Here is a 20,089-nt window from a genome sequence, read left to right as displayed (position 1 = left end):
GGGGTGGAGGCACGGGAGGGGGGCGGATCCGCCCCGCCCCGCCCCGGTGCACGTGCGGCCGCCCCCGCGCCGGTTTCACAACCGCGGGGCCCGGCAGCGCCGCCGGCGGTTCCCCGGGTGCGCTCCCGGCCCGGGGCCCGGCCGCCGCTCGGCCCGGGCGCATGGCGGGGCCGCTGCTCCCCGCCGCGCTGCTCCTCGCCGCCGCCGCCGCCGCCGTGCCCCGGCGGCCCTGCGGCCCCGCGGGTGAGTGCCTCCCGGTACCGGCACCGGGACCTGGGACGGGACGGGGGGGGGGACCGGGGCCTCCCGCAGCGCCCCCACCCCGGTACCGGCTCGCGGGGCCGCCCCGCTTCTCTCCGGGCGCTGCCCGAGGGGGGTCGGGGCGCTCCCCACCGCGGTCCCGGGGGCTGCGAGCTGCGGGCGGGCGTGTGCCCGGGGCTACCGGCCCCGTGAGAGCACCGGCGGGGGGGCGTCGGGGCTGGGGCCGGGGCTGGCGGGGCTCTGGGGGGGGTCCTGGGGACTCTGGGGGTCCTGGGCGCCGGGGATCCTGGGGGCTCTGGGGGTGCTGAGCGCCGGGGGTTTGGAGCTCTGGGGGTGCTGAGCGCCGGGGGTCCCGGGCGCTGGGGGCTCTGGGCGCTGGGGTCCCTGGGGGTCCTGGGCTCTAGGGGCGCTGGGGGTCCCGGGTGCTGGGGGTGCTGAGCAGCGGCCCCGCTCCCCGCAGCGGGAGCTGGCGGAGCCGCCCGGTCCCCGCTGACCTTTGCGGCCGGCCCGGGAAGGAGCAGGGGCAGAGCTGCCCTTGGCGGCCTCCCTGGCCCCAGCCCAGCGCCCGGCCCCGTGCGCAGCCCAGCGGCCTCGCTGCTTAACCCCTCCGGCACCGCCCGCGGCCCCCCCCCCAACCCCCGGCCCCCCAGACCCCCGCTTTCCTCCGGCCACGCTTCCACCTCCTGGGACCCCCGCCCGCGTCCCCCCCGGCGGTGCCCGGCTCAGCCGGGGAATTGCCAGCTCAGCAGGAGCTGGCGCCCGCTCGGCGCTGGCCACAAATATTGACACTGAGCGGCCTCCGGGCGGAGGCAGCAGGTGGACAGGGAAGGGGGGGGGACACCCGGGGGGGCCTCGCCTGACCCCCCCCGTCCCCGCCTCGCTCCCAGGGCTCTCGCAGGACACGGTGCTGGGACGCCCGGGAGCCAACGTCACGCTGACGTGCGGGGCCGAGGGGCCGCTGAACGGCACCGTGGCCTGGAGGATGGAGAAGCGGGCGCCAGCGGGGGGCCGTTGGCTGGCGGGGGGCCACGCGCTGCTCCTGCAGCGGCTGCGGTACGAGGACGCGGGGCTCTACAGCTGCCACGCCGGGGGCCGCACGCTGCGCACCCTGCGGCTGCTGGTGGAAGGTGGGTCCATGCCGGGGCAGGGGCTTCCCTGGAGCATTGCCTGCTCTGGACACCCCCCGTCCTCCCCGTGCCCCTGCTCGCTCCCTCCAGCGCCTCCCTGCCTTGCAGAGCCCCCCGAGACCCCCCACGTCTCCTGCTACCGGCGCAGCCATGACAAAGACGTCCTGTGCGAGTGGCGGCTGCGGGCGAAGCCGTCCCCGGGGACGCGGGCGATGCTGTGGGTGAAGCGGAGGTGAGCGCGCTCTGGGGTACCCACGGGAGGTCAGCCCCCCGCCTGCCCGTGCACCCCCCTTTCCCGCGAGCCCTTTTCCTGATGCCAGATGGGGCCACCCCGTCCCCGGCCGTGCCACGTCCCCGGCCAAGCCGCGTCCCCGCAGGTTCACGGTGGAGAACGCCACGGAGCAGCGGTGCCGCTTCTTCTCCAAGGCGCAGAAATTCGTCTGCCGGGTGAAGGTGCCCCCCGGCGTGGACGACAACAAACCCCTCGTGGTGTCCACGTGTGTCCGCAACGCCGCGGGCGGCTCGGCTGGCGAGGACAAAATCATCACCCTCAGCAGCATCCGTGAGTGCCGGCTCCCCCCCACACTGGGCAAATGGTGCGGCGCCGGTCCCTGAGCCCCCCCTGTGCCCGCAGTGAAGCCGGACCCCCCCCTCAACGTGACGGTGGAGGCGCTGGAGAAGGCCCCCCAGCGGCTGCGTGTCACCTGGACCTACCCCTCCTCCTGGGACCCCCGCTTCTACTGGCTCCGCTTCCAGGTCCGCTACCGCCCCGAGCCCACCCCGACCTTCACCGAGGTAAGCCCCCACCCCGAGCGGAGCGGGACCCCAGGGCCGCTTGGTCTGTCCTGTCCCCCCCCCCGGCTCACAGCACCCGTGTCCCCACCAGGTTGACCAGGTGACGAGGACGTGGCTGGACATCCACGACGCCTGGCGGGGCACGCGGCACGTGGTGCAGGTGCGGGCGCAGGAGGAGTTCGGCCACGGCGCCTGGAGCGAGTGGAGCCACGAGGCGGTGGGCACCCCTTGGACAGGTACGGGGGGGGGACGTGGATGTGCGTGCCCCCAGGCTGTGCCGTGGTCCCCGTGTCTCACAGACCTCTCACCTTGCAGACCCCAGGGACATCACCGAGATGGGGCCCTACAGCTCGCAGGTAGGACGTGGTGTGGTGCCCCCCCCCGTGTCCCCCTGCACGGCGCTGCTCGGAGCTGCCCCGTCCCACCATGTCCCCCCCGCTGGCTCTTGCAGCTCCCCACGGAGGATGGTGCGTACGGCTACGGGGCCACGCTGCCGCCCGAGCTCTTCGGGGACGATGCTGCTGACGGTGCTGGAGGTGAGGCGAGGGCTGGGGGCTTTGTGAGGGGCTGGGGCCCCCCCCAGGTCCCGCAGACGAGCCCCTGTCCCCTCTGTGCCGCAGGAGCTGTCCTGGAAGCCAGCACCCACTCCGTCGCCTACCCCTACCCCTTCCTGGTGGCTGGGGGGAGCCTGCTCCTGGGCATCGCCCTCTTCATCGCCATCGTGGTGAGGTGAGTGCTGGAGGGCGGGGGGGCACCTGGGGGGGCTCCGCCGGCCCTCTCTGACGTAGGGCTGCTCTCCCCTCCCGCAGGTACCAGCAGACGTGGCGGCTGGGCGTGCGGCAGGGGGCCAAGCCAGCGGGCGAGGGACAGCATGCGCTGGTGCCCCTGGGCCCCCCCAGCCCCAGCTCTCCGCTCAGCGCCACCCCCCTGCTCCCGCCGGCCACCCCCCCTGCGCCGGGGCCCCTTCACGTCACCAACTTGGACTATTTCTTCTCGGGCAAGTAGCCGGGGGGAGGACGCTGGCAGACACCCATGGGTGAAGCTGGGGGAAGAAGGGGGGGGGGCCCGGTGCTGGCAGCTCTCCCAGCCCCCCAGTGCCCTCCCCAGGCTCTGGGGCTCGAGCAGCCCCTGCAGAGCGGGATCGGTGCCACCCCCACGGGGAACCGACCCCAGGGGGGGCCCCAAGCTGGGTCCCCAGGGGGGGCAGCTCTGGGGCCACGGCCAAGCTGGGGTGGCCGGGGGTTAAGGCGCTGGAAGTGCCGGAGCGTGAGAACAGGGCCGCGCTCGCCGGCGGGGCTGGGTTTGGGGTGGTGGCACCGGGGGTCCCGTGGGGAAGGGCTGAGCCCCCCCCCGCGCCCGGTGCCGCGGGAATGGGAGGGCCTGGCTGGATCAGCCCCATCCCTCCGCCGCCCTGGCCCTGTGCAAAAGTTTATTTTTTTGTTTTTAAAGCACGTGTCGGGGCCACGGGGCCACGCGGCACAACGCGCCTCCGAAATAAACGCCCGGTGATTCGAACAGAGCAACCTCGCGAGGCTGCTTGTTTGGGGGGGGGGGGGGTCTCTGCAGCCCCTGTTGTTGGAACGGTACCGGCAGTGCTGGGGGGAGGCAGGGCTGTGCACCCCCTTCGTCTGCGCCCTATGCCACGTACCCTGTGCCAGCCGGTGCCCCCTAATGCCCTGCATCCCGGGGCCGTGCCCCCGGCAGCAGCCCACCCCGCGCCGCGTTGTGCAAGGCCCTGGGGAGCTGCAGCTGTGCCCGGGCAGGAAACCGCAGGGCGAGGGGAGCGGGTGCCCGAGTGCCCTGGGGACGCCGCGTTCCCCGCGGGCCGGCCCCACTCTATAAAAAGCCCAGCAGGATGCAGAGGGGGGTGGGGGGGTTGGGGAGGAGGGGAGCCCCAGGACCCCCACCCCAAAAGCAGGGGGGCTCCGGTCCACGCTCGCTGCCCTGGCTTTGGGGTTGTCGCCCATTTCCGCGCTCCGTGGCACCCAGCTCACCCTGGGGTGCCCTGCCACGTGCCGTCCCCCCCACCCCCCCACCCCGGGGCTGTTCTGCCCTTGTTCTCCCGCGCCCCGATGTTGGCCCCATCCGGGGCTGTGCCCTGGGGTCAGCCCCAACGGCCCCGGCCCGGAAACCTGCCCTGGTTTCAGCAGCACCCAGCGCTGTGCGAGGCAGAGCCTCGTGCTGAGCCTGTCCCACGCGGCCACGCAGGGTGCTCAGGGCAGGATCTGTCCATGCCCCAGCCCCGCTCGGCATCCCTGGGGGCCCTTGCCCCCCTGCAGCCCTCCCCCCCCCCCCAGAGCCCCATCACTGCTCTCTCCCTACACCCCCAGGGTCTGCTCCCAGCCCCATTCTGCGCTACTACGACCCCCCCCCCCCCCCATCCCCACCCCTGCACCCTGGGGACCCTTCTCCCCCAGCCCCCCCCCCCAGCCCCATCCCTGCCCACCTCCTCTCAGCCAACGAGTTTATTTCACTACTTCGTTACACGGCCCCGTAACGACCCATCCCCCACCCCAGGGTGTGTTTGGCGGGGGGGGGCTGCACCCCCCCCCCCCCCCCCACCCCCCAGGGCCCTGAGCCCCCCCATGGCCGCATCCATCCCGCGGGGAGGCCAGCGCAGCCCTGCCAGAGTCCAGCGGTGGGCAGCAACCACCGGGCAGCCCCAGGGGCTGGTGGGCGGGGGGGGGAACAGGACTCTGCTACAGGACCCCCCCCATGGCACGCAGCCCCCTGCCCCGTGCCGGGGTGGCAGCCAAGTCCCAGCGGGCGCTAGTGCAGCTTGCAGTGCACGGGGTGCAGCAGGGCCATGTGCTCGGCCCCCTTGAAGGGCAGCTTCTCGGTGGAGTAGTAGTGCACGACCTCGGGGATGCTGGCGAAGGCGCCACTGGCCTGGCTGAGCGTGTACTTGTTGTCCTTGGTCTGCGCCACGATGATGTGCACGCAGCCCTGGCTGGTCCTGCGGGGGGCCGCGGGGGGTCAGCAGGGGGCTGGCAGCCCCCCGGTGCCCACCCACCCACCCACCCAGCGCGGGGTCCCAGCCCGGCCGCTCCGGGGCCGCATCCACCCCTGTTTGTTCCCTTCCCGCTCCGATTGTTTCGGCTCCAGGGGCTCCGCTTCCTCAGGAAGGAAATGCCGCCAGCGCTCCCGACAATGCGCTGCAGGCGGGGAGGGGGACGCGCCGCCCCCCCCTCCCCCCCCCCCTTCCCCTCCCCAACCCCGGGCAGCTCGGGGACAGCCGTGTCCCCTTGGTGGGGTAGGACGAGGGGGGTGCCACCCCCCAGACACGGGCGCTGCCCACCCCACTGGGTTGTCCATGCATAAAGTGGTAACACCTGTGACCCCTGTGCTGCCACATCCCTCCGTGCTGGGACCCCCCCCGTGCCAGGACGCCCCCCCATGGCTGCAGGGCCACTCACTTGAGCGCGATGGAGTACTTGCCGCTGCCGGTCTCGCTGGTGCGCACCAGGTACCCGGCCTCCTTGCACGCCTGCAGCCGGGTCTCAGCCTCGGCTCGGGTGATGGCCCCGTGGTACCACCTGCGTGGGGACACCGGGGGGACACTGAGAGGTGACCCAGCCCCCCCCCCCCACCGCCACCACTTCCCCACGTGGCTCGGCCTCGTGACTTACGGCTGCTTCTCCAGCGACAAGGCGGGGTCCACCCGCTCGCCCTCGCCGTGCTCCGCGCTCGCCGGCTTCAGCATCTTGGGGGTCCAGCTCTTCTGGCGGAGGTGCTGCCGCGGCGCCTCCTCCTTGGGCCGCTCCGAGCCCTCGAACTGGACTGGGGAGTGGGACAGGGGGAGAGGCGTGAGCCCCTGCTGCCCCCCACGCCCACCCGCAGCCCCCCCCCCCCCCCAGCCCCAGCCCTTACCCGACAGCGCCTTCACGATCTGCTCCTTCTTCCACTCCCAGGGCTGCTCGTACTCGGCCGCCGGGCGCTCGTCATTCTCGGGCAGGCGCCCGTCCCCGGCCCTCGCCTTGCGCTCTGGGGTGCCCTCGCCAGGCTCGTAGGGGGTGTCGTAGAGCTGCGGCCCCTTCCCCGCTGCCTCCTTGCCCCCCGGCCGCTTGGCAGCCTCCACCTTGCCCCCCACCTCCCCGGGCTCGCTGGGGCCGTCCAGCAGCAGGATGGCTTTGACCAGTGGGTCCTTGGAGCCCCGGCGGCGGATTTCTGTGGGGCGAAAGGGAGGTGGGTTGGGGAGGGGGCTGCAACCCCCCCCCCCCCAACCCCCATAAATGCTGCCCATGGGGAGGGATACGCGGTGGGGACCCCACGTGCCGGGGGTGGGAGGAGCCGGGGCAGGAAGGAGCCCATCCCCGTGGCGCCCGGCCGCCGTCGCGGCCCCGAAGCGCTGGCGCCGCTGGCACAGACGCCCGCCCGCGGGGCCGCCGGGATCCCGGAGGAAGCGGTGCCGTGGCTGCAGGATGCTACGCCCCAGCGCAGGGGCGGTTGAACAGGGGCTCACCCCCCTACACATACACACCTTGGGGACACCCCCCAGTGGTCGCCCCCAGCCCCATCTCCCCTTCCCTAGGGCTCCCCCTTCCCCGACCCCGTTCGCCCCTGACTCCACCAACACCGCTTGGACAAACAGCCCAGGCTGCCCTGCACGGAAAAAAACCATCAGCAGCAAATCTTTTATTTCCAGCTTCCGGCCGACTCAGTTCCTGTTATTCTGTCCAGCTGTGCGGCCTCCTGGGTGGAGCGGGGGTCGCCGGCCTGGGGGGCACGGCCAAGGGGCGGCGGGGGGGACCCGAAGCCGGGGCGGGTGATGGGAGCGCAGCGGGGTCCCCATGGGGTGGGGAAGGGGCGCGGTGGGGCCGGGTCCCCCAGCACGGCCGCATGGCAGCGCCCAGCCCCGGGGCTTCGTACGGGCCCCGTGCACCCTCCCCAGTGGCACCAGGACTTTGCACCGGCGGCCGTGGGTCAGCGCCCGGCCAGGGCAGGCCATCGCCGAACCCGCGCCTTATCTCTCCCCGTGCAGCAGCAGGAAACAGAAGAGCGGCTTTCCTGTTCCCAAAGCCTCCCGCGCTGGGTGGGTCCCCGCCTGACGGCCCCCGGTCCTGAGCGGTGCCAGCACCGCTGCCCCCGGCCCGGCCCGGCCTGGCCCGGCGCGGCACGCACCTGTGATCATCTGCTGCGCGTCGTAGGGCTCCATGTAGCCGTCATTCTCCCCCAGCCGCTCGGCCTCCCGCTGCCCCTTGGTGCGCTTGGCGTCGTAGGGGTCGGCGTAGTCCTCCAGGATGATGACCTGGGGAGGGGCAGGCACCGGCTGAGGGGACTCTGGGTTGGGGGGGGGGGGGGGGGTGGTGTGGCGATGGGGGACGCTGTCATAGTGTGCCGTGGTGTCTCTTGGCAGGGGGCAGGGACATCCCTAGGTGGGATGGCGAGGAGTGGGGTGCTAGCCCCAGGTACAGGGCGCTCACTGGGGACGTGGAACATGCCCACGAGTGGCACCTTTTGGGGGGGGAACGGGGGGAACGGGGGGGCGGGGGGCAGCATCCATCCCCCTGCAGTCCAGGACTCAGGGACATTTTCGGGTGACACTCAGGAAGCAGCAGGGCTCAGACCCCAAAGGCCACCACAGGGCTCCATGGTGGCGGTCCTGTCCCCAAGGCCACACTGGGCTCCAGAGCCCCACTGCCCGGCTTGTCCCAGCACAGCTTTACGTAAGCATTTATTTAACCAGTACCCGAGGAAGTGCCAAGCAAGCAGGGTCAGGCCGGGCTCCTGCAGGGCTGGGACCAGTTTGAGGTGGGGGGGGGGGGGGGAGGCAACACGGATTAAGGGAAATTGGGATGAAAGGAATTTGACAGCAGCTGGAGCTGGGCACGACGAAACACCGGGGTCAGCCGGGCTAATGATGCTGAGACGGTTTGAGCTGCCAGTGCCGCTCCTAGGATGCGGTGGCTTCGGCATGGCCACCGTCCCCATGCCAGGGGGTCCATTCCACCCCCCCCCCCCCCCCCCCCCCCCGGTAAGGGTCCCCCTTACCGTCTCCGTCTTGGTGCTCTTCCCCTTGTCCTGCTCGGGCGCGGGGCTGGCGCTGGGGTAGCTCTTCCCGTTCTTCTCGTGGGCCTCCACCTTGATCAGGCGGTTGATGTAGGTGCCGCAGGTCTTGGGGGCCCCTCGGGCGCTGCCCCCTCCGCACGCGAGTTCTTGCGCATCTTCCCGGTGGCGGCTTGGAGCAGTCCCTGCAGGTTGTCCCTCGACAGCCGGCTGCCCCCGTCCTTGGCGGCCCCGGGGCCGGCCCGGCAGCCCCCCAGCTCCGCCGCCGAGTTCTTGCGGCTCTTCCCCGGGGGGGCCCCCCGGGCGGCTCGCCGGGCCCCAAGCTTTTGCGGGAGGGGCCGCACAACTTGCCCAGGCTGCCGCCGCCGGGCCGAGCCCTCTCCGACACCGTCTTCAGGTTGGCGGGGAACTCCTTGAACCACTTGGCCGCCATGGGGCCGGGGGCGCGGCCCCCCGGGGCCGGCGGAGGGGGTCAGGGCCAGCTCAGCCGCGGGGCGCGGGGCAGCGCTGCTCCCCCAGCCCGAGGCACCGGGGGCCAGCCCGGGGCAGGGGGGGGGGCGCGGGGGCCCCAAGCGTCCCTCGCCCACAGGGGACGGGGGCAGCCCCCGCGGGAGGGGGTGCAAGGTGCCGGGGGGGGGGGGGGGGGTCTCTGCGGGGCTCCAGCCCCGGGCTGCCGGCCCCGGGGGGGGGTCTCTGTCGCCGTGCTCCGGGGGCAGCTCCCGCAGCCCGGGCTGCTCGCCCCGCGGCAGGCGCTCGGTGCCGTCGCGGTTCCTCGACGGGGGCCGGTCCCCGGGGGCTGCCGCTCGGTCAGGCCGGCCCGGGGGGCCCCATGCGGCAGCGGCGGGACGGGACGGGACCGGCCGGGACGGGACGGGACGGGACGGAGCGGAGCCGAGAGAAGCCGGGGCTGGAAGCGGCCGGAGGGGGCGGCGGGGCCGGAGCTCCCCGCCCAGATCCGGAGGGGGAGGCGCGGCCCCGGGGGGGCGGCGGGGCCGGACCCTGCCCCGACAGCACCGGGACGCGGCCGGTCGGGGTCGGGGGGGGGGGGGGGGGCCTGGTCCCATCTGCCCGGCGGCTCCCCGGGGCCGGTGGGGTCCTGGGGCTGCTTGAACGACAGGAGGGAAAGGTGCTGAGCCTGCACGGACCCCATGCCAGAACCCCACGAGCTGACCCTGTGCACAGACCCCATGCGGGCACCACAGACCCCATGCACAGCCCCGCACACAGCTCCTGTGCACAGACCCCATGCAGATACCCCAGACCCCATGCCCAGACCCCGCACGCAGCTCCCCCCCTCGCCACGCACCCACCAGCTCAGCCCCAGCGCACTTGCTGCCACCATGGCTGCGGTTTCTGGGCCTCGGCAGTGGGGCTCAGCCCCATTTCTGCCAGGTGCGCCGAGACCTCTGCGGGAAACCCCGATCGGGCCCGGAGATCTGGCTGCCTGCACGGCGGGGAGCGGGGCTGTGCGGTGCCGGGGCTGGCGCTGCGCCATTCGTAGCAAGATGAGAGGAAAGGACTGGGACGGGGCAGGGGCTTTGCAGGTGAAGCCCCTCCACCAGCCCCAGGACAGAGGCTCTCCGGCTGTAGGAGGCTGTAGGAGCATCTCCCGAGGCCGTGACAGATTCCCAGCCTCGCACCCATCCGGAGCAAGGAGCGGAGCCGCTACGTTCCCCCAGGGCTTACGTCCAAGCTCAGCTCATCGCCAGCACTGCTGGACAGGGGGGCGATCATCCCTCCTGCAAGGTTTAGTTAATGTTTTACTTTGTGTGGGTGCAGACATCTCGCGCCAGCCCCTACCCGCGTGTTACTGATCTACTCTGCGGGCAGGCTGGGGCAGAACTTAAATCAAGCGGCTCGGCTGCAAAGCCCTGGTGTCCTTTGGGTGTCTGAGGAGGAAGGACAGCAGCGTTTAACCCCAGCTCCCACTGCTCTTCCACTTGACGTGAGCATGGTGACCCTTCGCCCTCTCCCCAGCCGGTTCTTGGTGCTAATGAAGCTGCAGAGGGGAGCAGAGCCCTTCGCTTTTCTCCTTGTTAAGCTTCACAAGGTCCCTGGCCGCCCACTTCTCCCTCCTGCCCTCCAGCCATGCACTTAAAACGGTCCCTGGCAGAGGCTGGAGCCGCTCCTGCAGCGAGCAGCCCTCAGTAATCCCGCTCATCGAGCATCTTTTTATTCCAGGGCTCGAAGCAGGGCAACGGGTAATGAGCAGAGCAGCTGCTGGGCGCGATAATGGACTTCTTGTGAGGCCCTTTGATTTCCCAATAACTTTGATTCAAACGCAATGAATTAATACCGATGGCCTGGCTTTGCCGCTGATGAGTCAGCTGTGCCCTACAGCCGAGGACTCAGCACCAGGAGCTGGAGCAGCCGCAACACCCAATTCCTTCCAGCAGCAAGAGCGAGGCTCGAGCAATGTGGCAGGACTGCACGACGCCTCCCGGTCATGGCTGCAGCTCAGCCTCGCACCCAGCAGAGGAGGAAAAATGAAATCCTACGGAGCCGGGCTGCTCGCCGCAGGTGGATGCTGCGGGAGCAAGCCTGGAGGCAGCCCAGGTCCCAGCCCACGCTCCCTGAATTCGGTGGCTTCCACCCACAGCACAGGGATGAGGCCAGGGCTGATCGCACACAGCTGCGTGCACGCAGAGCCTCCAGAGCACAGCTGCACGAACACAGGCTTCTCCCCTCGGCACAGGCACACTGGCAAGAAGGGCAACAGCCCCAGGGTTGGCACAGCCGAGCCTCTGCTCATCTCCCAGTTTTGCAGAACGCACTACTGAGAAGTTCCGGGTGGGAGCAGGCAGCCCCCAGCTGCGCAGACAAACCCCGTCATCCACAGCAGAACAGGGGCCAGTGCTACATATACTCCCCTCTCCCCTCACAGAGGCATACAAGGTTGCAGTTTATATAGAGGCTTGTTCCTGCTGTAAGAGAGGGGGCAGAAGCCCCTCTTCTTGGCTGCCCAGGAAAAAAAAGAAAGGGGTGGGGGGCTTCTCTTCCAAAAAGGTTGCACCAGCCCTTATACTTGGCTTGTTCTGGCCCATTGCAGCAGGGACACCACCAAGAGCTGCAGCTGTTCCTTTACACCCACCTCCAACACCACCCCGGGACTGGACCAGTGTGGAAGACGTTGGAGGCACAGACACCACAAACTGGTTTGCTCTACGCCGCTGCCAGCACAGGGTTCAAGCCACCCAGCAGCAACACGGAGTGGGGAAAAAAAATAGTGAGACCGGTATCTTCAAATTAACAAACTGTAATTTTTCTCCAAAGATACATTTTCCATACACATCCATCATACACTGTAACAAAAAAAAGCAGTGTACATGAAATAAGAAAATAAATTAAATCCATAGCATAGGTAAGGAGGACGCTCTAGACTGGAGTAGAGTCGAAAGTTTCCAGCGATACAAGAGGCTCAAAAGTTTGTTTTAATAAGAATGCCTGCTAGCAAGGGTCCAGCAAGTGTTTTAGGTCAGTCCAACTGCTTAAACAGTTTTCTTTAGAGTTTATAACAGCCATTATTGTCCTGCAACAGGCAGAGCTATTATATCCTGGGAGAAAGCCAGAGAGGCATCATAAGATCCAAGTACAGCATTCAGAAGATGATCAGATCGGTCCTGCGGTATCCGTGCTAACCATCTTCCTTGGGTGGTGTGTACCAGCCTGAAACAAGAACAGAGATGCACGAGGGATGCAGCTGTACAGAAACAAATGCCATACCTAGACATAGCTGGCTCTACACCTGGGAATACCCAGCAGCACAAACACGCCGAGTCCACTCCCACGGGGCTGCGGACAAGGACTGTGCCTGTCCAAAAGGGACCCCAAATTGCCAGGGGCTTTCCCTCCCCGTTACTTCACAATGCCATGTGAACAGCGCCACGCCGCCTCCAGCAACACCGAAGGCCACCAGCACCGACCTCTGGGGCCAGAGCAGGAAGGGCAGAGGGGTGCTGCAGCGTGCTCCCTGCTTTAGCAAGCAGCTGCTGACCGGGAGCATCACCGTGCTCTGGGTGATCTCTGACTTGGGGCAGAAAAGCCTCAATCCAGACCAGCAAAGGGAAAGGCAACCCCTGTCCCTCAGGCCTTACCATTCTTCTCATGGATCTGAACCAGGGACTTGTAGGACTGCTGTGCTCTTGTCAGGCTGTACTGATTCTGCAAGGGAAGCCAGGGTGACAATCAGTCCGGCTAGAAGCCGGCATAACAAGCGAGCCATCTCACAGGCCTCCCCGCACCAACTGCGCTGCCACAGAGCTGGTTGTCTTCTCACCTGCATCTGTTCCCCTACCAACCACTTCCCCAGTTCCCTTACACAAGGCCAGAGGGGATTTCCCACATGCCTGCCCTTCCCTTCCCAAGAAAAACTCCCTGGGCTACAGCACACCCACAGAAGCCAGCCCTTGCGCTGGGCTCTCGGGATCCCAAGCGCCTACGAGCACTGCTCTGCCTTAGCTGCACAAAGCAGTCGGGGTGTGCCAAGAAGGATAAGACCCTGCCTGACCGGCCCCTACCTTATTGGCTCCAAATTGCACTCGCGCTTTCCCTTTCACCAGAGTCGCGCTGATCTGCATAATCACCGACTCGATGGAGTAGGCGCTGCTCCAGCCCTACGGGACAGAGCGCACCAGTGAGGCCGGCACGGACAGGAGCAGGGCCCCGAGGCAGGGGAAGGGCTTTCCCGAGCCCTGCACAGGCATCGCAGAGCCACGCCAGCTCTCAGCTGCTGGCAGGAGGTGCGGGCAGCAAGAGGAGCGGGATTTGGCTGCCAGCAGCTGGAATACGAGGGGTGCGAGGCAGCAGCAGCTACCCAGGACCATGCTGGCAGCCTTTGAGCCCTGGGTCTTTCACAGGGTCACGCCTGGTACCCACCTGTTTTGTGAGTAGCTCCATGCAGATGGCACCGCCACCCAGAACATACCTTGGGGAAAGAATTGGGTAAAGTTACGCGAGAGATGGACGCGGCCTCACCCACCCAGTGCTCTGCAGATGAGCCATTTTCTCAGAGCGGATCTCTCAGGGAAAAAAAAAAAAACACACAAAAAACCATCCACCAACCCTGCCTGTACTTCCCAGGAGGGTTACTACGTGGTACTACTCATACCACAAAGGTGACAGGACTCCCCAGTGGATAAACTCTTAATGAAAACCTCTCCAGAAAACAGAGCTAGAGACCCCAGAGAGGAGAGCCAGGCAAAGAGTTACTCACCCCCCAGACAGCACAGGGGACACAACCCTTACGAATGGTGGATCAAAAGGAAAGTTGTCCTGGAACAAGAGAAGGGAAGCAAAGCCATTGAGAAACATCTCCTCTGATGAGTCACTGAAGCAGGCGTGCATCAAGGATGACAGGTTTTGGGAGGCCTTACTTTAAAGGAGAAGTTTAGGAGGATGAAATCTGTTCCTTCTTTCTCTTTGAGGATCTGGAGATCGTTGTGCAAAGCGCTATCCTCGTCAACCCTGCCAAAGGAAAACCCCAGAGGCTCAGAGTCAAGGTCACGCTCATCAAGTCCGCCACGCTCCCTGCCAGTGAAGCCCAGAGCTACCGTACCTGCACAACCCGGCTGCCACGTGGGCCCTCAGGGTCACACCCAGAGGGCAGTGACAGCATGCGCTGCCAGCATTCTGCTCCTGGTTTCCAGAGAAGACCATCACACACCCTTTTTGCATGCCAGCTTAAATATAAAGACTGCCCGGCCCAAGGAAAAGGCAGCACTGGTGTCTGGAGGGTGTGAAAGCTCGGGGTTTTGCCTGATGCACCTCTTCCAGGACTCTAGGAACAGCAGACAGACTTGCAGAGCCCTCAGATTATCTCATCTGTCTCTGGAGATGTCTCCTCCTTTCTGGTGCACGGACAGCAAGCAAGCTGCCCGTGAGACTAAGAGGCTAACCCCCGCCCTGCCAGGTGCTCCCCTGCCCTGCTCGCTTCCCCCCGGCTCATGGGGATGTTTTGGTCCCACCACCAAGATCCGTCACCCCAAGCTGTGTCACCTACTTCAGGATTTTGACGTTCCAATCGTACAGGCTGTCATTCACTAGTTCAACTGCATAGTATCCTGCAAGGCAGAGGAGAGGTGTCAGCACAGGAGGAACAGACAGGGGGCCGAGCCACCAGCTGGACTTCAAATCCCCTGCAGCACCACCTCAGCCTGGCACGGGCTCCCCTTGGGAAAGGACAGCCTGATGGCAGCAGTTTTTCTGTGGCTGCTCCTTCTCCCAAGCCCTGGGGAAGGGGTATGGGCAACACGGCCCACAAAAGCCCGTTACATGCAGCAGGGTGGAACAGCTGAAGGCATCAAAAAACAGCTTCTGCCTCAGAAGCCCTCCCACCCACGGCAGGCTCCTCGCTTCCATCCAGCACTGACAGGGAACGGAGACCATAAGGGGCTGTTCTGCTCGCTTTTGAGCCACAGCAACCCAAGGCCCGAGATTCCCCCCGCAGCAACACCACAGAGCAAAAGGATCCAGCTCCGAGGCCCCTCAGGTGCTGCCCAGAAGGAAGGGAAAGGTCCCCACAACCAGCAGCCCCCTCCCTCCCACTCCTCGCCACACTTACCGCCCTTGAAACTTGGTGATCGGTAAATATCCCTGAGCTCCTTCATTAGCCGGTCAGTGGCCTGCACAGACCCAGACACTGCACCCTGCAAGGAATCGGGGGCTGCACTGTTACACTGCTCCCATCGCGGCCGCAGCTGGACGAAGCGAACGCCCAAACTAAACTTCCCAGCCTCTAAACCAGACCTCGCTGCGCCCCCACCTCTCTCAAGTTTTCCCCTTTCTCCCCGCAGCAACTTCCCTTGCCCCGGACGAACACGCCCCAGGTGGTGCAGCTGCAGCAGGAATACCTCCCTGCCCCCTCAGCCACAGGAGACCTCAGTCCAGGGGTACAAAAGCACAACCCACCAACCTTCTCCAGGACCCAAGGCGAGACCCAGCTCCTGGGAATCCCAAATCCTGGCTGCCCTGCGTGGCACCGCTGCCTCAGGTGCACCGGGCTCGCCTGAAGCCTGGGGGCACTCCTCCCACTTCTCTGTGTAAGCCTCACCCACCCCTGAGCTGCTGCTGCACCTCTGGCCAGAGCTGGCCCCTTTGATTTGGGGCCCTTGGGTCCCTCTGCTTCCCCAACCCTCCCGCCCTCCAGGTGACACGTACATTTAAGTAATCTTGCCTCTGGTTCTTTTTTATTTTCTCTAAAATGGCCAGGTTTTCCTTCCCAATGCCTTCATCCTCTGTTTTCTTCCCATCTGCTGGCTCTTCCTCTTTCATCTCATAGTGGTCCAAGTCCTCCGTGTCCTGTGAAGGGGAGAGGTGAGCTAGCACGAGACCCACCTTCACTCCTCCCCGCTCCGAGCGGCGTAGGGACGAGGTGTCCTGAGCCCAGGAGGATTCCTGGTGCCCATCTGCCTCCCCAGGAAACCCCAAGTGCAGACACAGGGGTGGGAGACACGAGGGCTCAGTGCGAGGCCTGGGCACGCCCCATGAAGAAGTTTCGGGCCCCGGGCCCCGGCAGCCCTCCTGTGCCAAAGCCAACAGGCGGAGAGGCGCACTTCCCTTTCCAGATTTAAATTGGGCTCCTACAAGCTCTTTGTTGGCTGGATTCTTCTCTGCCAAGTCTCACGCCTGTTCATAATTAGCCGCTAATCCTACACGTGCTCCCCGGCAAGTCCCGTGGAACTGCAGGGTGCTGCATCTCGGCAGGGGCAGGGCTCGAGCAGCCCCGTGCCGCTTTCTGGGCGCCGGAAGACGGCGCGGCACGAATATCCCCGCTGCGTGAACAAGCTCCCAACGCAAATGGGTCACCAGAAGCACGGAAAGGAGAGACTCGCTCACACAACTCACAGGACATTCTTCCCCTCCAAGAGAGGCCACGTTTCAGGGCGTACCCAGAGGCCCTTTTCCGGTCAGCTCAGCTCTCCCCCCTCGCAGCGAGCTCCTGATGCTCCCCCAGCAAGGGCGGAGGATCAGCCCCTCGTCCCCTTCCCCTGCGCTCACCAGGCTGACGTGCACAGGGCCACCGATGGCAATAATCAGCAAAAAAAGAGCCGCAGCAACCAGCGGCTGCTGCAGACAGTGCTCGTGCTGCACGCAGCCACCGTCACCGTGTCAGCACGCAGGGTTCGGCTGCCTGCAAGCGGCTGCGGAGACGCAGAGCTCCGGCGCTGGTCTTAAATCCTCTGAGCAAGTGTTTACTTCGGCCTCTCTGGGCTGGCTGCTGCTATTCTGGGGGAGCAGCATTTCGGGAAGGGCTTTGACATTTTTAGATCGTCACACAGGGAAATAGATCCTCCTAGAAAATCCCTCGAGTGGATTAACCTGTGTAACGCATCCCTGCACCAGGGCACGGCTCTGCTGCTCTGCTCTTCCAGCGCGGGCCAGCAAATCCCGCTGCTCAGCGAGAAACCTTCGCTCCGAACGAGAGCGCTGTCTGCCGCGCGACTCAAGACGTTAGCAGGGAGCACAAGTGGGAACGCTCGCTGCTAATCCTCAGATCCCGAGGATTTCTTTTCCAGCTCACAGGAACGTGACAACTTACCCGCCGCCACTTTGCCGGGAAGCGGCAAGCCTGCAGACAAGCGAGGTTATTCGTGGTAACGCTTGGAGCCGCCACGTTTTCCCCGGGGAGCCTCGCAAAGGCTGGCCTTGATTTAACAGGCCGTTACCTTCGCTAAAACCCCGCCAGCTGCTCCGCGGGCGGCTGCCAAGTGACCTGCCCCCAGGTTCCGCGGTGCTGCTGACGAGGTGCACAGGCCTCGCGCGCCCAAGGAGAAGTGCACCGCGAAGTGTCACCATGGAGATTCAAGATTATTCCACCCACTTGTAGAGATCTCTAAACCACAAACCAAACAAGCGAAGCCTGTGGGTTTTGCAGCGTGATATTCTCAGCCTGCAGTGAAGAACGGCCTCCTCTGCCTCTCCCGGTGACTACGCGGCTCGCACCCCGAGCCGTCCCACCTAATCCTCTCTGCGGGACTCGCTGCGGCGCGATTCCCCCGTCAGCAGCGGGAGCTCAGCCCCGCACACCTCTGACATCAAACTGCTGCTGAGGAAACCTCGGACTCTAGAGCACAGCAGCACAAACACAAATTGCCCAAGGGGCTCCATCCTCACTTGCTCTACCTGCCTTCAGAGGCTGCGGCAGCGTCCCTGCATTTTGTCAACGCACTGCTCCCACCCGGGGCTCAGGACCCAGGTCCCCAGCAGCAAAACACTGGGAAAAATCCAGCTTCTGAGCCCAGCTGGCTTCAGCGGGCTCTATCCTGTCCGCACTCCGCCCGTTCCTCCCACACTGGATCTCTGTGCCTCAGCACCTTCCATCAAGGCAGCTCACAGCAAGTTGCTGTGCTCAGCTCTCGGGCGCGCACCCTCGCGCAGCGAGGAGACGCTTACCTCTGGCATCTCTTCGTCTTCCTCTTCAGAGGACACCTCTTCCTGCGTGCTCTGCGAGGACAAAAGGACAGAGACTGCACCGTTAGCTTCCCCTGGCGATGCTCCCCTGCCTTCCGCAACGCTTCCGAGGCAGGGATTTACCAACAAGCAGAACCAGGTTAAAAGCAGAGCGAAGCCGAGGACCTTTACAGGCACCCGCCGCAGAGCGGCTGTACAGGAACGAAGGGAGGGAAGCAGCGAGAATAAATCAGATGAGTAACATCTGAGGTGTCAGTCCGGGGGGACAAAACCCAGACCCCGAGCCGGCCAGGCAGCTGCACTACCAAGGAGGGGATTCAACCCCAGGGAGGGGAGAAAAACCCCGCACCCGCCGCGCCCCTCCTGCAGCGTTAGGAAGCCGCAGCCTTTAAAGCGAGGGAGCTCGTTCTACCATCTTAGACAACCTCGTCCCACGTTCCTCACCTGGTCTGCCGGCAGAGGCTGGTCCAACATTTCGACATCTGGATGCTGGGGGAGGTTGTACAGTTTGCACAGGTCTGAGATTATTCGCTTCAGGTGCTGCAAAAGCTGCCCGGAGAGCAGACGAGTGTCACGGCGACCCCGAGACCTCAGCCACCCTCAGCGCTGCGACCGCTTCCCCTCCCGAGCGAGTGACGGCCCCCCGAGAGCTCCCTCCTACACCGCCCCGCTCCAGGAGAGTAAAATCACCCGAGGGAAGTCAGAGCCGCTCGGCCCCGGTTTCCTAAGCCCCTAAGAACCCCGGGGGCTCAGCGTAGGCACTTGGGAAGCAGCCGGCCCCTCGGCACCCCCTCCCCACGCAGCTCCCCCCCTCACCAGCGTGTTCCCCTTCCTGACTTCCACCAGCCTCTCCAGGATAGCTGCCAGGTTCGGATCGTCCGACTCCACGGACCAGATCGGGGGGACAGCTGGATAAGACTCCTAGGAGGAAGGAGAAAGCGTTGGAGCCACCGCAAACCGCCCCGGTCCCACCACCGTGGCCAGCCGGGGCTCGGCGCCGCTCCTCCCTGCGAGCCTGGGGCGGCTCGATGGAACGAGGGGGGAATTTCGGGGGGAATTTCGGCTGTCCCGGCGGCTCCCGGAGCGTTCGGGGGCTGAGAACGATTAACGCAGGCCACCGAGGGTGCTTCAGGCTACGGCAGGGGCTGCTCGCACCGCAAGCTGCGGGCCGAACGCTGCGGGAGGCTGGCACGTGCGGTGCCCGACGGCCACGCAGGTCGCTGCGCCGAGCCCGGGGCCTGCCGAGGGCACCGCCGCCGCGCTCTGCGCCTCCGTTTGGCCCAAACCGCCTGGGAACGACGGAAAAAGGCTCCCGGGGACCCAGCCGGGGCAGAGCGGGGGGGCACCGGCTGGCGTAAATAACGGGCTGCGGCAGCAGGCACCTGCCCCCAGGCCCGGCAGCGCCCCGAACCCAAAACCGTGCCCCCAAACCGCGCCCCAAATCCGTCCCCCGAGCCCCGGGGCAGCAGCACCGCGGGGTCAGGCCCCGGGGGGGGTCCCGGTGCCCGTGTCCCAGCTCCCCGGGGGCAGGAGACGGAGCTGCTCCGGGGAACTCCCCCGCACCGGGGGGCCGCTGGCCGCAGGACCGTCGGTGCACCGGGTAACGGCCGCCCCGGCTCGCTCCGTGCCCCACCGGCAGCGACACCGGGACGGGACTGCGGGGGGGGGGGGCCCGGGCCCGGCACCGGGCCGGGCCCTGCGCATCGGCGGCGGTTCCAGCGGGCCGGGAGCGGCCGCCAACGATCGCAACGACACCGCGGCCTCCCGGGGGCCTCCCGGGGCCCTCCCCGCTGCCCCCGCGGCCCCCCCCCGGGGCTCACCGTGATGTTGCAGTGGATGCGGACGGGCCCCGGGGGAGGCCCCCGGGAAGCGGAGCCCCCGGCGCGGGCCCCCGGCCCGGGGACGAACTCGCAGCTGATCTCGTCGGGGCAGGCGCTGCCGATGCGGAACCGCTCGTGGCCCCGGTGGAAGATGGACTCGAGCAGCCGCAGCTCCCGCTTCAGGAGCCGCCCGGCGGGGGCCGCCGCCGCCGCCCCGGCTCCGCTCCGCCCGGGCCCCCCCGCCGCCGCCTGCGACCCCGCCGCCTCCTCCGCCCCCGCCCGCTGCATCTTCCCATGGAGGGACCCGCTCCGCCGCCACCGGCCCCGGGCCCCGCCGCCGCCGCCGCCGCAGCCCCCGGAGCCGGCCCAAGATGGCGGCGGGACGGCCCCGCTCGCCGGAAGTGACCCCTCCCGCCGCCACGGGAAGGGGCGGGGCGGAGCGCCGGAAGCGCGAGGAGCGCCAGGCGGGGCGGGCGGCACCGCGCCGGAAGTGACGCGCGAGGAGGAGGCGCGCACCGGGAGGGGGCGGGGCGGGGCGGGGCGGGTGAGGCCCCGCCCGGCGGGAGGAGGGGCGCGGGAGGGTCACGTGGTCCCCGGGGAGGGGGGGGCGGGGCTTAAGGAGGGGGCGGGGCCTGGGGTCCCGGTTGGGGGGGGCCCGGTTCGGAGGGGGGC

At 67.2% G+C, this 20,089-nt stretch overlaps 3 protein-coding genes across 3 annotated transcripts; 1 reads left to right on the top strand and 2 right to left on the bottom strand.

The window, feature by feature from the left end:
* Positions 1-85: 85 nt before the first annotated feature.
* IL6R (interleukin 6 receptor) lies at positions 86-3,701 on the top strand. Its single transcript, XM_083813643.1, has 10 exons — positions 86-243; positions 1,149-1,388; positions 1,497-1,620; positions 1,766-1,950; positions 2,023-2,183; positions 2,275-2,419; positions 2,499-2,539; positions 2,635-2,719; positions 2,804-2,912; positions 2,993-3,701. Exons 1-10 carry the CDS (start codon positions 162-164, stop codon positions 3,186-3,188), a joined length of 1,368 nt encoding a protein of 455 aa, XP_083669769.1. The 5' UTR covers positions 86-161; the 3' UTR covers positions 3,189-3,701.
* Positions 3,702-4,633: 932 nt separating this feature from the next.
* On the bottom strand, positions 4,634-8,655 carry SHE (Src homology 2 domain containing E). The gene is given in 8 exon segments (XM_083813661.1): positions 4,634-5,139; positions 5,600-5,719; positions 5,813-5,963; positions 6,054-6,350; positions 7,305-7,431; positions 8,175-8,314; positions 8,317-8,481; positions 8,484-8,655. Coding segments are annotated over 8 exon segments (1,326 nt in total). The 5' UTR covers positions 8,623-8,655; the 3' UTR covers positions 4,634-4,952.
* Positions 8,656-11,429: 2,774 nt separating this feature from the next.
* Positions 11,430-19,789, bottom strand: UBE2Q1 (ubiquitin conjugating enzyme E2 Q1). Its single transcript, XM_083813658.1, has 13 exons — positions 19,418-19,789; positions 18,414-18,518; positions 18,042-18,146; positions 17,580-17,630; positions 15,345-15,485; positions 14,749-14,833; positions 14,188-14,248; positions 13,562-13,652; positions 13,402-13,460; positions 13,065-13,113; positions 12,707-12,802; positions 12,284-12,350; positions 11,430-11,855 (listed from the first exon to the last, which is right to left on the bottom strand). The coding sequence occupies exons 1-13, from the start codon at positions 19,703-19,705 to the stop codon at positions 11,824-11,826; spliced, it is 1,230 nt and encodes a 409-aa protein (XP_083669784.1). The 5' UTR covers positions 19,706-19,789; the 3' UTR covers positions 11,430-11,823.
* Between the last annotated feature and the right edge of the window lie 300 nt (positions 19,790-20,089).

The sequence above is a fragment of the Anser anser genome (genome assembly GCF_964211835.1).
Source record: "Anser anser genome assembly, chromosome: 28".
In the NCBI taxonomy this organism is placed as follows: domain Eukaryota; kingdom Metazoa; phylum Chordata; class Aves; order Anseriformes; family Anatidae; genus Anser; species Anser anser.
This window is presented reverse-complemented; position numbering and strand designations above follow the sequence as displayed.

Excerpts from the sequence above, each read along its gene's own strand:
- UBE2Q1 (XM_083813658.1), bottom strand. The coding sequence starts at position 19,705 with ATGCAGCGGGCGGGGGCGGAGGAGGCGGCGGGGTCGCAGGCGGCGGCG. Across the intron at positions 18,147-18,413 it reads TCAGGAAGGGGAACACGCTG|CTTTTGCAGCACCTGAAGCG; the intron begins GTGAGGGGGGGA and ends CTCTCCGGGCAG. Across the intron at positions 13,461-13,561 it reads TCCTAAACTTCTCCTTTAAA|GACAACTTTCCTTTTGATCC; the intron begins GTAAGGCCTCCC and ends CTCTTGTTCCAG.
- IL6R (XM_083813643.1), top strand. The coding sequence starts at position 162 with ATGGCGGGGCCGCTGCTCCCCGCCGCGCTGCTCCTCGCCGCCGCCGCC. Across the intron at positions 1,389-1,496 it reads CCTGCGGCTGCTGGTGGAAG|AGCCCCCCGAGACCCCCCAC; the intron begins GTGGGTCCATGC and ends CCTGCCTTGCAG. Across the intron at positions 2,184-2,274 it reads CCACCCCGACCTTCACCGAG|GTTGACCAGGTGACGAGGAC; the intron begins GTAAGCCCCCAC and ends TGTCCCCACCAG.